Genomic DNA, 14,775 nt, shown 5'->3' on the forward strand with positions numbered 1-14,775 from the left:
TGTTCCTAGGGGCGTGTTACTAACTGTGGGGGGCTGGGCTTTGTGGTAGTGAACACTGATCTCTGCTCCAATCACATGGAGCAGAGATCAGCATCACGTGTTGCTAGGCAGAACAGAGATGCTGCTTACAACGGCATCTCCCCATTCAGCCGCCCTGTGAGACAATCGCGACCGGACTCACGGGGGTCCAACCGGCTCGCGAGCACGCCACCGGCGGCACGCAAGCGATTTCAGGGCGGCATATAAGAATGGACGTACCTGTAAGCGAATATGCCTGCCGGTGCATTCTGCCGACGTACATTGGCGTGCGTCGGTCGGGAAGTGGTTAAAGGTGTTGTACTTTAATTTTTGCATTCCTAATGGAATGAAAAAAAATACATTGCTGCTGTCCTATCTTCCTTGGCTTGTTCCCTTCCACCCCTGATGTGTATTTCAGTGCAAGCTGCACCAGGAAAGTGGGTACTGGAGAAGGAGTCTAAATATGAGACAGCCATGATTAAGGCCTGATGCGTTGGCATTTTTTGACTGTTGTTCACATGCTATAATAAAACAACTTCCATGGCAACAGCCTTTCTCCCTGAGGAGTCTAAATACAATATATTTCTCCCTGAAAGCTGTACTGCTGTGGATGGTCTTTTTAGGTCTGGCAAGTCAAGCATAGATCTTTTACAGACAACTTGCAGCTACAATTTGCTACTGACAGTAATAAATTGCAGTGCTCGCACATACCAGCACCAGCTTTTAGTCCCCTGCTCTGTCTACATACTGAAATGTTCTGGCCAGTCATAGCTACATTAGGTATCAATTCTCTGCAGGCAGACATGTTCATGGTTGTATCTTTACAGTAGTCCTTTCCTGCAGATATGCTTCCGGTTGCGTCAATACAGTAGGTTGTCTCTACAAATGTGTTTCTGGTTACATCGATACAGTATTCTGTTTGTTCAGGCATGGCTCTGCCTGTCTTTGTAATTAGGGGGATGACAGTGTGCAAAATAGTTGGTTTGAAAAAAGTATAACTTCTGTTCTGTTGACAAGATCTGTGCTCAACAGACTATTGGAGCTGACGTTTGGTTTGACGGCTTCGAGAAAACTGATTGAAGTGATTTGTAAACTTGATATTTTTTCAGATTACAGTTTCAAAGATAATACCCATTTTATCCAGGCCTGAAACAAAAACAAAATGTAAAGTTGAGCCTTTTATATGCAGTGTAAATATATAACATCTAACATCTATTAACTGAACAAGGCTATGTACTATTTATTATGCAAGATAATTAGTCTAATCCCTGAAATGAAATTAGACTGTTCTGTTTTCATCCAAGTGCATGCCCTCAAGTGATAGAGTAAACTTCATCAAGAAGATTAAATAGATCTGCCAAACCCTATTAGGTTTTAGAATTCAAATACTGTTTAGGTTTCGTAAGTAGATTAATAATACAAACTTCCCTTGCTGCATCTGCCTATCTCCAAAGTAAAGAGAGGAACCCTTTGCTATAAAGATTGGAAAACACATTGGAAAATTGTATATTCCTATTATTTCCTTGTGTCTAGTCTGATCTCTGGCACTTGGGACCACCTAGAAAGAACATCATAACTAAGACCTACCGAAGGCCTGTATGCAGGGATAGATTTCAGAGTAGATAAAATGTCATGGATACCTGGAGTCGCTGAGTGTTAACTCCCTGAGTGTTAGAGGGCCTTAGTGAACAAACAACATCATGAAGGCCAAGGAACAAACCAGACAGGTCAGGAATAAAGTTGCAGAAACATTTTTAAGCAGGGTTATATTATAAAAAAATATCCCAAGCTTGTAACATCTCACAAAGCTCTGTTCAATCCATCATCTGAAAATGGAAAGAGGGTGGCACAACAGCAAACCTACGAAGACATGGCCGTCAACCTAAATTGGCAGGCCAGGCAAGGAAAGCATTATGTATAGAAGCAGCTAAGAGACCCATGGTAACTCTGGAGGAGCTGCAGAGATCCACAGCTGAGGTTGGAGAATCTATTCATAGGACAACTATTAGTCGTGCATGCCACAAATCTGGCCTTGTTGGAACAGTGGCAAGAAGAAAGCCATTGTTGAAAGAAAGCCAGAAGAAGTCCTGTTTTCAATTTACGAAAAGCCATGTGGGAGACACAGAAAACATAAGAAGAAGGTGCTCTGGTCCGATGAGACCAAAATGTAACTTTTTGGCCTAAAGCAAAATGCTATGTGTGGCAAAAAACTAACACTGCACATCACCCTGAACACACCATACCCACCATGAAACATGGCAAAGGCAACTATAATGTTGTGAGGATGCCTTTCTTCAGCAGGGACAGGGAAGCTGGTCAAAGTTGATGGGAAGATGGATGGAGCCAAATACGGGCAATCTTAGAAGAAAGCCTGTTAGAGTCTGCAAAAGACTTGAGACTTGGGCAGAGGTTCACCTTCCAGCAGGACAACAACCCTAAATATACAGCTAGAGCTATAATGGAATGGTCTATATTAAAGCATATTCATGTGTTAGAATTACCCAGTCAAAGTCCAGACCTAAATCCAATTGAGAATCTGTGGCAAGACTTGAAAATTTCGGTTCACAGAGGCTCTCCATCCAATCTGACATAGCTTGCGCTATTTTTCAAAGAAAAATGGGCAAAAATGGCACTCTCTGGATGAGCAAAAAGACTTGCAGCTGTTTTTGCAGTGAAAGGTAGTTCTAGAAAGTATTGATCCAGGGGGTCTGAATAAAAATGCATGCCACACTTTTCACATATTTATTTACAAAAAAATTAGAAAATCATTTATAATTTTCCTTCCACTTCACAATTATGTGCCACTTTGTGTTGGTCTATCACATAAAATCCCAAAAAAGTACATTTACGTTTTTGGTTGTCACATGACAAAATGTGGAAAATTTCAAGGGCTATCAATACTTTTTCAAAGCACTGTATCTGCTTTGCAGTAGTTTATCTTTCCAATCCCCAATAGGGACTTCACTAATTTATTAGGCAAAGGGCTACTCTGCTGTGGCGTTTCTCTTTTGCTGTCTGGTTGAACCCAGTCTCCCTGAAAAAGAAGACACAACAAATGGCAGTCTGACTCAAGGAATGGAAGCTTCCTTGAAGATTCTTTTAAGTCAAATGTCTTGCCGCAGACTTTGACAACAAAAGAAAACTTAGGGAACAGATCCTATCCAACAAGGTATATTATCTTCACCTTGATCAAGATTATTCCATCTGTGGTTCATTTAATTAACAAACATTGAAAAATTCCTACGACTCAGATGTCTTACCTCACTTTGATTAAGAATATAACATTTGTGGTACATTTTATTAATGAACATAGGAAATCTGTCAAAAGGGGTAGTGGTTATAATAATAACAGTGCATGAGTATAAATAGTAAAATACACCATCACATTTATAGCCCAAATGTGCAGTTATCAGACCCCCTATTGTGAAATGACCAGCTGAATATTTAGCATTCTTGTCTGATTCACCAAATTATGCTCTGTCTTAAATGGATGTTAAAAATAGCAACACTGTAACCTTTGAATGTCTTGACGAATCAGCTTTTTATCCTCTTTTGTGCAGAAGGATAATGTAATTAGTATGCTACATCACACTGTAAGTAATATTATTTAGTACAGTAACCAAGCAGCTCTGAATAGAGGACTGCCCACATGGCTCTGTACATTAATCATGATTCTTGAACATACAAAGAAACAGAGGTCCTGTATATATACAAAAAAATTATAATAATAGAAATTACCCTTAAGAACTGTCACCAAGAAAAGAGTGATGCAACAGTTTCCTAATTTATTTGAATAATAATTTTGCTAAGTTTCATGGGTTGCATTAGTAAAAGAAGAGAAAAACAGGTGCCTCTGAGTGTAGACTGTAAGAATTTAATAGAGTATAAGTAAGGGAAGTGGAAGCAGACGCCAAACATGCAGAAAAGAAGATAAAAACAGGCTCCTCTGAGCGTAGACTGTAAGCATTTAATAGAGTATAAGTACAATAGAAACTCACATAGAGGTATCGTAAACAAGCATATGTTGGTCCAGTTAAAGACACTGGCATCGGTCTGTGCTGTATGATGTTTCCGTGGCTCACATAACCTTTTGTGATGGCTGTCCTGGCCAGCAGGATGCTGCAGCGATCAAGTGAGATCGAAACTGAGGGGTTGGAGCGCAACTGGAGCTCGGTGGAGGGAGCTGGAAAGCAGTGTTGGATGCGATGGCAAAACTGGCATGCCCGCGATGTGTTTCAGAGCATACGCACTAAGGGGATGTACACAGTGCGCGCTCCTTTTCAAAGCTAATGCAACTTAGGCCCCCTTGTCTCGGTTGGATACTATCATATGCCACCACCTGGTACAATGTTGTGGTGGCCTGATGTTCACACTCTAGGTCCCTACCCTTCGTGATTTGCACAAATGTGTATCACAAATGTGTATCTTCAGAGAAACCTCTGAAGATGCACATTTGTGCAAATCGCAAAGGGTAGAGTCCTATAGTGTGAATGTCAGGCCTCCACAACATTGTACCAGGTGGCGGCATATGATACTATCCAAAAAATACAACCAATACAAGGAGGCCTAAGTTGCATTAGCTTAAAAAAGGAGCACACACTGTGTACATCTCCCTAGTGCGCATGCTCTGAAATGCATTGTGAGCACACCAGTGATGCCATCAAGTCCAATGCTGCATTCAGGCTCCCTCCACCGAGCTCCAGCTGCGCGCCAACCCTTGGTTTCGATCTCTTTTGATCATCATAGCATCCTGCTGGCCAGGACAGCCATCTCGAAAGGTTATGTGAGCCACAGGAATAGCATACAGCACGGACAGATGCCAGCGTCTTAAACTGGACCAACATATGCCTGTTTACCGATACCTCTATGTGAGTTTCTATTGTACTTATACTCTATTAAATGCTTTCAGTCTATGCTCAGAGGAACCTGTTTTTCGCTTCTTTTCTGCATTTTTGGAGTCTGCTTCCACTTCCCTTACAAGGCTGGCCCTTATACCGTGGACTGTTTTTTTTCCCTTTACACAGAGCCGTTAGCTCAAAAGACTATTCTGATCAATTTGCAACTTCCCTTGTAAAGTGAGCAGTCTACTTGCCATTAGTAAATCAAACCTACTGCTCTATAAATATATTCTAGTGTCTGTAATATAACAATATGATACAAAATAACAATAAAATAGAATATTCTTTTTGTATACTGGCATGCTGAATAAAACCCAAACTTAGCAGATCCTAAATTTCTCAGTAGCCTAAGGTTAACCTTGGCAGTCACCTTTTTTTTCTACAGACTGATTTCACTGTGCTGTTGAAACATTTAACAAGGACTTATTTTTACACTGCTGAGTGATTTCAAATCTCCCATTACATTTTGGCTGAATTCTAATCTATAAGTGTAGATTACCAACACTGCAGATTTTTTTTGACTGCTGAGGAACAGACACATACATTTAAATAATAATAGTCATTTATGCAGCTCCACCTTCTGTTCTTCAATACTGTGACCTCACTATTGAATTACAGTGTATTTTTGGAGCTTGTACATGTCATCTCATGTCTATTAAATGTAAAGCAGAAGTTTAACTAATTAAAAAAAAATCCTATAGCTTTAGTCATATCACTCACATGTAATAAAGTATGTATCAAGTTGTGCAGGCAGCTGGATCTTGAAGAAATCTTCACTGCATGGATGCCTGTCCTCTTCCTGTCCCTGAGCTTCCAAGGCTGCAATGGTTAACAGCTTCAGCTCTTCAGGCAGAAAAGCAGTACAAATGGTCCAATGTGGACATGCCCCCTCCTCCTCCTTTGAGAAAAGTTCTTTCACTGCTTAGAACATGATCTGTGAATGGAGGAGATAATCCTGTCACTGATCAGACTCTTTCCCATTCACAGACTATGTTACAAGCAGTGTAACCAATGCAAGAACTTTTCTCAGTGGAGAAAGAGCAGGAAGGAGGGAGCATGCCCCCATCAGATCATCTTTCTATTTGTATTTCTATCCATGAAATCCTGAGATTTACGCAATGTAGTCAGGCAGACGACACTAAAATTAAGGAATATATTGTTGCCCCCAGCCTGTTTATCTGACAGTGAGGAAACATCAGAAGACTGATGAGGTCATCTTTCTGTTCACTCTGGTCTCTCCACTTATCAGCATGTTCATTGTCATGACATTTGCAATAAACACTTACTTTCCATTAAATATATGCCAATAAACCTGGTTTAAATCAATTTTAAATATGACATTATTTTGATGTGTTTTTTTTCTGTGTGTAGTTTTGATTGACATGATACTGGCTATATAAATAGTCTATGCATTTAAATGTGTAAATGAACTGAAATGTTCATCTTGTTTTTTTAGAATCGAATAGCCAAAAGAAGCCGAAAATTGGTTGATTATGATAGTGCAAGACATCACTTGGAAGCATTACAGAACGCCAAGAGAAGAGATGAAGGGAGAATTACTAAGGTAAGCAACATAATATATTTACGTAATCAGAAAAACACCAAAGTAAAGGTAAAATATTTTTATTTGACATTAACACCCAAAAATATCACAATACAGGGATTTAAATAATGTAATAATTTAAAAGCCCTAAACAAAATCCCTTATTCATATCAGAAAATATGTTATGGGAATGTCCGATGATGGCACCCTTTTGGCAACAGGTCCTGAAGATCATCCACAAGCTTAGTGATATCTCCCTTCAAGACAATCTGACACATGTACTCCTGAATTTGATCCCTATGTCCTGTAAGCGATATCACAAATCTTTACTGAAACACCTTTTAAATGCATCAAGGGCCTGCATCCCCAGCATGTAGACAGTCTCCACCTTTGGTGACGCAGTGGTTTGCCAGGGTGAACAACATACTGCAGATGGAACGCCTGATGGCAGCCCTTGGGGAAGGAAAGGAGGAACACAATACACGCTAGATACACTGGTATTTGTTCCGGTTCTCAAACAACTATGGGACATACACTTGAGCAATTTCTTTCATGAGAATCGGAAGCCTGGAGCCGTTGACCCTGTCAAAACTCTCTACCCTCCTTTCCCTCTTACTTCCCTCCTTCTGTCGCCTTAATTCCCTCCCTTTTATTTCCTTCTCATCCCATTTCCCATATTTTCTCTCCCTTCCTGACACCCAAGCTGTCACCCATTTTCTATATTACCCAGAAAAAATCTACCGGTATGCGATGATCAATAGGTTCTGCCCCTACAATACTGGGGAAGAGAGCCGTATCTGGTACAGTTTAAGATATATACGTTATGCTCCCTACCCCACAATGGCTTGGTACTTGCTAGTTAGGATCACATTCGTTTTACCCTATTTCTTTTTTTCTTAAAGGTATGTGTATGACCTATTAAAAACTCTTTTTCTTTTATAATTTGAGGTTGCCATCACAGTTCTGGTTCAAAAACAGGTAATATTTGTTGTAGAGTCAACCTACTGTTGACAATTTTTTCCATATGGCTGTGAGGGAACTTTGTTGGTTTTCTCGCTGATATCCTCTGCCTTGAAGTGATGGCTTTAATGTGTATTCTGGATGTCATTAGTTACCGTATGTAATGCCATAACCTATTGCTTAATTAAATAAAGAATAATAATAATAATAAAAAAAAAACAATCTCATGAAATTACATCCAGAAACCCTGGAGGGAACGATTGTTTTCCCCCCAGGTTAAACAGATCTGAAATGTTAAATAAAAACATTATGTATGGCAGCTGTAGATGTGAACCATGCATATACAAAATCCAATTCTCATATATATAATTTCATATATAAAGCATACAGGAATGTCATCTATCCTTCTTGGCAGCTTAGTACAGATCTGCTCTTTGATCGTTATTACTGTACTGTTGGTTTAAAAGTTGTGTAGTATTATACATAAAGGGCAAAAAGCCCAAACTGATTTTTTTTAGAACTTGCATTCCAGTGCCCAAACATTGGCATGAAAGGCGTTAATAACTAGAGAAGCTTATTTAGTTAGGAGCTGATTTTAACAGTAGCCTTAGTTCATTGCAAATATTCAGTCAGGCTCAGGGGAAATTTATGTTTGCTGAAATTCCTTTGAACTTGGTTTTTGGAAGTGAATATATGCTAGAATGTTGAAAAAAACAAACAAATAAAAGAAGTCTGCATTATTCCCACCCATATTCAACAAACAAGACAATTCTGAACTAGATCTTTATCAATGTGATTATAACAGTTATATAGCATGACAAATGACAATACACTCCCACCCAATACACAACAGTTTATTTCTAACACAAACATAAAGGAATGCAAAAAATCCAATATACATAATACAAATGTCCATTTATTAAAATTGTCCCTTTGTCTATTTGGTAAAGCAATTTCATTAACCCATCCTGATCCAAACAATATACCGTATATCCCAGGGGCGGACTTACAACTCATGGGGCCCCCCCGGGCAATAGAAGATTATGGGGCCCCCAGGCAATTAGAGATTATGGGGTCACACAGTATACACAAACACACACACACACACACACACACACACACACACACACACACACACAGTATACAATCACACAGTATACACACAGACATGTTTCTATTGGCTGAGAAGGTACTGGAGAGGTGCGGCAGCTATAATCTCGGGATTTTTAGACAAAAAGGATGTCGGTAAGGGACATTTCAGAGACAGATGTAAATAAAACACAGATTTTTACATACTGTCCCTGGTTTCACTGAGGCTGGTAACCCTGATGGGGCCCCCTAGTGGGCAGGGGCCCTCAGGCAGTGCCCTAGTGGCCGAATGGTCAGTCCGCCCCTGGTATATCCAGAATCACCACCTTGAACTTTTCTACCCATCAGAAATGTAACACACTATAAATTGTGACTTTTCACAAGGTCAACCATTGCTTTTTTTTATTAATATTCTGCATCCTTTTATCCTTCAGGGATCCGCAGCCTTAATCACAGCTTGTCATATCTCATTCATTCATTCTCAGTTATTCCACATCACTCCAAATATCAATAAAATCTATTAAAAACCTAGATAGTATAGTAACTTAATTGCTAAAGAATTTTGTTAAAGAGTTAAAAACAAAAGTAAAAAAAAAAGAAAAAAAAAATTACAGTATAACGCAATGGTTGAAAAAAAAAAAAAAACAAGATGTGATTTGATCCTCATCTAAGGCTCGGTTCACACAGGGGCAACACAACTTTCAACATGACTTTTGGACAGCACTACTTTAAGTCGCCCCAGGCCAGGCGACTTGCCGTGGCCAATCAGAGAATGAGCTCTCAGGGGGGGAACTCCTTTTGAGAGCTGATAATTCTCTGAGAGTCGCCTCCGTATAGACGGAGATCCGACTTGTAGGCGACCTCCATTGAAATCAATGGGTACAAGTCGCCTACAAGTTGGATTGAAGTAGTACAGGAACCTTTTCTGAAGTCGGAGCGACTTCAGTAGTGTGCATTAAGACAGCTCTCATTCACTTACATTGATTTCTACATGTTGTGCGACCTGAGGTGACTTGGGGCGACTTGAAGTCGGATCTGAGTCGCCCCTGTGTGAACCGGCTCTAAGTCACAATAATAGGCAAACAGAAAAGGGTTGATTTACTAAAAATTTTGAGTGCAAAATCTGGTGCAGTTTTGCATAAAACCCAATCAGCTTCAAGTTTTTTTAATTGAACCCAGTTCAAGTTGAAGTTAGAAGCTGATCGGCCACCATGAGTTGCTGCACCAGATTTTGCACTCTCCAGTTTTAGAAAATCAACCCTAATGTGCTTAAGCTGACAACACACAAGACATTCAAATTTCTTATGTCTTTATTTAACACACCCATTACAGTTCTGTAGGAAAAAGTAAGTTAACCACTTGCTGACCAGACCTTTTCTGATATTTGTTGTTTGCAAGTAAAAAAATCTATATTTTTTTCTAGAAAATTCCTTAGAACCCTCAAACATCATATGAATATATTATTTAGCAGAGACCCTAGAGAATAAATGGGGGGCATCTCTCCCGCTGCCTATAAAAATGATTCCGTGGCGAATCCACCTCTGGGATCACTTTTATCAAATAGCAAACCGCTACCTGCACCCATAACCCTGGCATTTAACTGTAAAGTAATGACGTACATTTACAGTTAAGGGGTCGGCAAGTGGCTGGTCAAACCTCCTTTTGGTAGCTCTGGTTTACATCTGCACAATGTTTAGGAGGAATTTTTGACCATTCTTTACAAAACTGCTTCAGCTCAGACTCATTTGGAGGATGTCTGGTGTGAACAGCTCTCTTAAGGTCATTCTACAACATCTCTATGCGGTTAAGGTCTTGGTTTTGTTTATAGGTTATGCAAGTATAAAGAAGGCAGCATTAGCCATGCAAAGTAGTTTAGGTTAGCAGTAGAAGCAGCAATTTGCTTACACCTATATGCAGAGACCTAAATGTCAAACAGATCCTGACTTGTTTCTCCTCTCCCAAAAAATGCAACAGTTGTACTCACACTCCAGCGCAAATGTAGATAACCTCCACTTGATTTCCCCATGTGGAGATATATAATCTGCCCTGTTTTTAAAACCCAATAATAAGACTTCCAAAACCCAATAATTAGATAATATTCTTTAACTACTTAAGGCCCGCCTGCCGTCGTTGTATGTCGGCTGTTTGAAGAAAAATACCATTGTTATGGCAGCAGCTAGCTATCCTCTTCAAGAGCGGACAGTCCTCTTTCAGATAAAAGTGGTTTCAGTGGTGGATTCGTCGTGAGATCACTTTTATCAGGGGCGGGAGGGGGTCGCCCACAGCGGAGACGACCGGAGCACGGCGGGCCAGAGAGGGTACCCCCTCCCACCACGCTCTGGTCATCTCCACCGCTTACAGGAGCTGTCATAGCGGGGGAGACGATCGGGTGATTTCCCCTCAGTTTATTTGGGTGTTGTTTGCATGTGATTGCATGTAATTCTATTTTATACTTATTTCAGGCAGAAGAAGAATTTCAAAAGGCACAAAAAGTATTTGAAGATTTCAATACAGACTTACAAGAGGAGCTGCCTTCACTATGGTCCAGGTACTGGACAACTTTACTGGAATAAACCTACTTGGTCAAGGCAATATACCATGCAATAGCATGATACAGTATATGTGATTACATTGTTTAATGTGAACTGAGGTGCAACTTTCAAGAAAAATTACTGAATTACGCATGATTTTTTTTTTCAAATCGTTTGCTGCTCATAGAATTTAATGAGTGAAGGATATAATACTGACAGCGGTGACTTGCCTATGCCAGCTGCCAGTGAGGCATTGTTCAATAGGCTACTACCACAACATGGTAACACAGTAAAATGAGAAAAGCTGAAGTGAAAAAATGCACTGACAATGGACCATATTTAATGATTTGCTGATTCAGAAACTTTTAATGAAAATGTACTAATTACTCATGGGGAGTGTTGGACCTGTGTTCTTATATGGTTAATTTCTTTATGATTCAGTTATTTTACTTTGTACACTCTATGGGACTCTGTCCCAGTGTGTTGGTGTTCAAAAAAAGGTACCTCTACCAAAGCACTGGTATTTAATGCTGATATGTTTTAGGTTTTTCTGCGTCCCTAGTGCCAAGAGGTGTTTCAAATAAGGGAAGATTGCATACTACCATCTTGCTCCCTATATTTCAACTAATACCAATATTGACCGCCTTAAGGTCATCCGCCGTTGTTTGATGGTGGCACAATGGCTCTCCTGCATAAATTGCCGTAGCTGTACCGCAGGTGTAGTTGTGGGCGCGCGCCGCCGCCGGTGTGCGCTTACTCCCGCTGCGTGATGTTTGGAGTGAGCCTGTGGGTCAAGAGGTCTCAACGTCTTCCAGCGGCCCGCAATTGCCTTGTACACAGGCAGAATGGGGAAATGCCTATGTAAACAAGGCATTTCCTCATTCTGACAGGTGACATGACAGGGATCTACTGTTCCCAGTGGTCAGGAACTGTGATCCCTGTCATGTCGCAGTAAGCCCCCCCCCCCCCCACAGTTATAAACAATCATAGGGAACACAGTTAACCCCTTAATCGCCCCCGTGTTAACCCCTTCCCTGCCAGTGACATTTAGTAATCAGTGGCTATTGTTAGTTTTGATCGCTGTATAAATGTCAGTGGTGCCAAAAAAGTGTCCAGCATGTCTGATAAAAATCGCAGATCACCACCATTACAAGTTAAAATAATAATAATAATAAAAATTGTATAAATATATTCCCTATATTGTAGAAGCTATAATTTTTGTGCAAGCCAATCAAAAAGGGCTTATTGTGATTTTTTTTACCAAACATATGTAGAAGAATACATGGCCAATACTGATGAAGATTTATTTGGGGGGGGGGATTTATTATAGCAAAAAGTAAAAAATATTGTTTTTTTTCTAAATTGTTGCGTTTTTTGTTTATGGTGCAAAAAATAAAAACTGCAGAGGTGATCAAACACCACCAAAAGAAATCTATATTTTTTGAAAAAAAGGACGTACATTTTGTTTGTGTACAGTGTCCCAGGACCTCGGGGCCGAAGTGGTTAAAGGAGGTGTACGCCACCAGCGTGCACTGTGCCCTAAAACTGTTATGCTGCTTTACCCGGTATACACAAAATGTAAACTTTTCCTACCTGTTTTTGGATACCAATGATTGTGTAAATCAACCAAGGATAAATATTAGTTTCAATAAATATATAAAACGTTAAATGCATTAACTTCTTCACACCCATGGGATAGCAGTCAGCAGAATTTTTTAACACAATAAATAGAAAACACAAGTACCTTTTTTAATTGGAAAATATTTTGGCTGCGGCCTTTATTATTGGCTTTAAATAAATAAATCTTCAAAAATTAAACTTTAATAAACACGTAAAAACAGCTCAGCCAGGGGGGGCGTGGCCTGACCTTGCATGGAGTAGGACGCGTGTCTCCGGAGCTCCGCCGAGGAATCCTGTCTCCCACGCTGATCCTGTGACACCACAGCACCGATACTCACCTAACCACGTCTGGCAGGCGTCCCTCCATTCCGGCACGTATGTCTCCCTCGAAATCCCGACATTCGGCGGCCGCGCGATTGTCAAAATACCGCCGACATGTGAGTGAGGAGGGGGAGGAAAATGGCGGTGCGGAGGAGCCGGGAGGGCCGCGTGTGGCGGGAGACACGGACAGGCTTCTTGAAGCCATTACATTGTGCCGCACGTCCCTTACATCCCAAATTGAGGAAGTGCAAACGGACATCTCTTTATTGAGGCAAGACTTTTAGAAACTGCGCGACCGGGTGAGGGAGACTGAGACCCGTATCAGTAATATGGAAGACGCTCTCCCACCACTGCAAAGTGATGCTGACCACATGCAGAAGCAAATAGATCTCCTGATTGCTAAACAGGACGAAATGGAAAATCGTATACGCAGATGCAACATCCGATTGATTGGTCTCCCGGAGGGGGCTGAAGGTAAGGACCCCACAACTTTTCTGGAACAATTGCTGATAAGTACCTATGGCCGAGAGTCTTTTTCCCCCATGCTGGCGGTTGAACGCGCGCATCGTATGCCTGCCAGGCCTCCACCTCAGGGTGCACCTCCACGCACCTTTATTGCAAAACTCCTGAACTATAAGGACAGAGACGCGGCCCTCCGCATGGCTCGGGAAAAGGGTAATATTCCTGTGGGCAATATTAAAGTTGCAATCTTCCCTGATTTTTCCGCGGACGTCCAGAAACGCCGACAGAGTTTCATGGAGGCCAAACGATTACTGCGTGCACAGCAAGTGAAATACTCTATGCTATTCCCAGCACGCCTCAGGGTGGAGGCAGGAGACCGGGCGATCTTCTTTGAACAACCCAGAGAGGTCATAGCATGGTTGGAACGCAGAGGGCCTCAAGATGGAGCTGCCTGAGACCCATTGGGACGTGTGAGCTAACAATTTTTTTCGTCTCTCCCCTGGTGTTCTGGAACTGTGGCAGGTCGCCTGATCTCTACTTGCTGCTCTATTATTGCCAGGGTGCTTGCATCTGCGGTGTATGTTACCTTTATGCCCTTTTCTACTTTGAGATCGGCTGAACTTTCCGATTCTGGGACATTTGCGCCGGCTGATGGTGTCAACGTTCATGGATTAACTTTTTTCCTTTTTTCTTAGTGTCCCTGTTGGGGGACCTTTTCTGCAATACATACCTGTTTGCTTTATTTCAACAATTTTGGTTTTCCCTTTTTTTTTCTCCCGGAGCAAGGGGAGACATGTTAGGCCTACGGGCTAATTGCACGGTGCAGCGGAACACTGCTCCATTGTCTGCTGGGACTTCTTCTTGTCAAGAGGGAGCTGATCACTGGAACTGGATGGCAACCGGCACTTTTGCCTATTTACCCGGGTCACCACTGTGTACTGTTATACAGGGGGCTTTGCTTTGCCTTGCCATCTGGTGCCGATGGCCGCGACCCTCTTCCAGACTTATTGTTCTAAACCTTTTTATTGATTTAATGAAACTGGTTTTCCCAGCCAGACATGTTTGGTTTTTCAGGGAACATACCCGCACAAGTTGGGGTTGGTGCAGGGTAGGGTGGGGGGAGGGGGATGGTTTGGTTAGGGTTTCTATGCAGAAGATTACTATAAATATATTGAAATATGTATCTGAACTAAGTGTTACTTTTACTGAATGTTTTTTACCACTACTGCCTATACAGCCCCTGTTTGGGCTTGATCAAACACGACTGTATTGGGGTGTGTTTATAGGAGGGCTGTTAGGGGGTAAGCCGACTGCACCTATTGCTTTATATGAA

The 14,775-nt window shown here is 41.2% G+C and overlaps 1 protein-coding gene across 14 annotated transcripts in view; it reads left to right on the forward strand.

The window, feature by feature from the left end:
- The window catches only part of AMPH (amphiphysin), a 301,464-nt gene that overhangs the window by 204,455 nt on the left and 82,234 nt on the right, over nt 1–14,775 (forward strand). For 10 of the 14 annotated variants that reach the window (XM_077491630.1, XM_077491631.1, XM_077491634.1 and 7 more), the window contains exons 6-8: nt 6,373–6,480; nt 7,408–7,437; nt 10,971–11,056. In XM_077491630.1, the coding sequence (XP_077347756.1) occupies nt 6,373–6,480; nt 7,408–7,437; nt 10,971–11,056 (224 nt within the window). The remainder of the gene's footprint in view (nt 1–6,372; nt 6,481–7,407; nt 7,438–10,970; nt 11,057–14,775) is intronic. The other 4 variants (XM_077491632.1, XM_077491635.1, XM_077491636.1 and 1 more) reach the window with 1 other exon arrangement.

Source organism: Lithobates pipiens, unplaced genomic scaffold (assembly GCF_037356315.1).
Source record: "Lithobates pipiens isolate NorthernLeopardFrog02 unplaced genomic scaffold, aLitPip1_a1.2 Scaffold_19, whole genome shotgun sequence".
Taxonomy (NCBI): domain Eukaryota; kingdom Metazoa; phylum Chordata; class Amphibia; order Anura; family Ranidae; genus Lithobates; species Lithobates pipiens.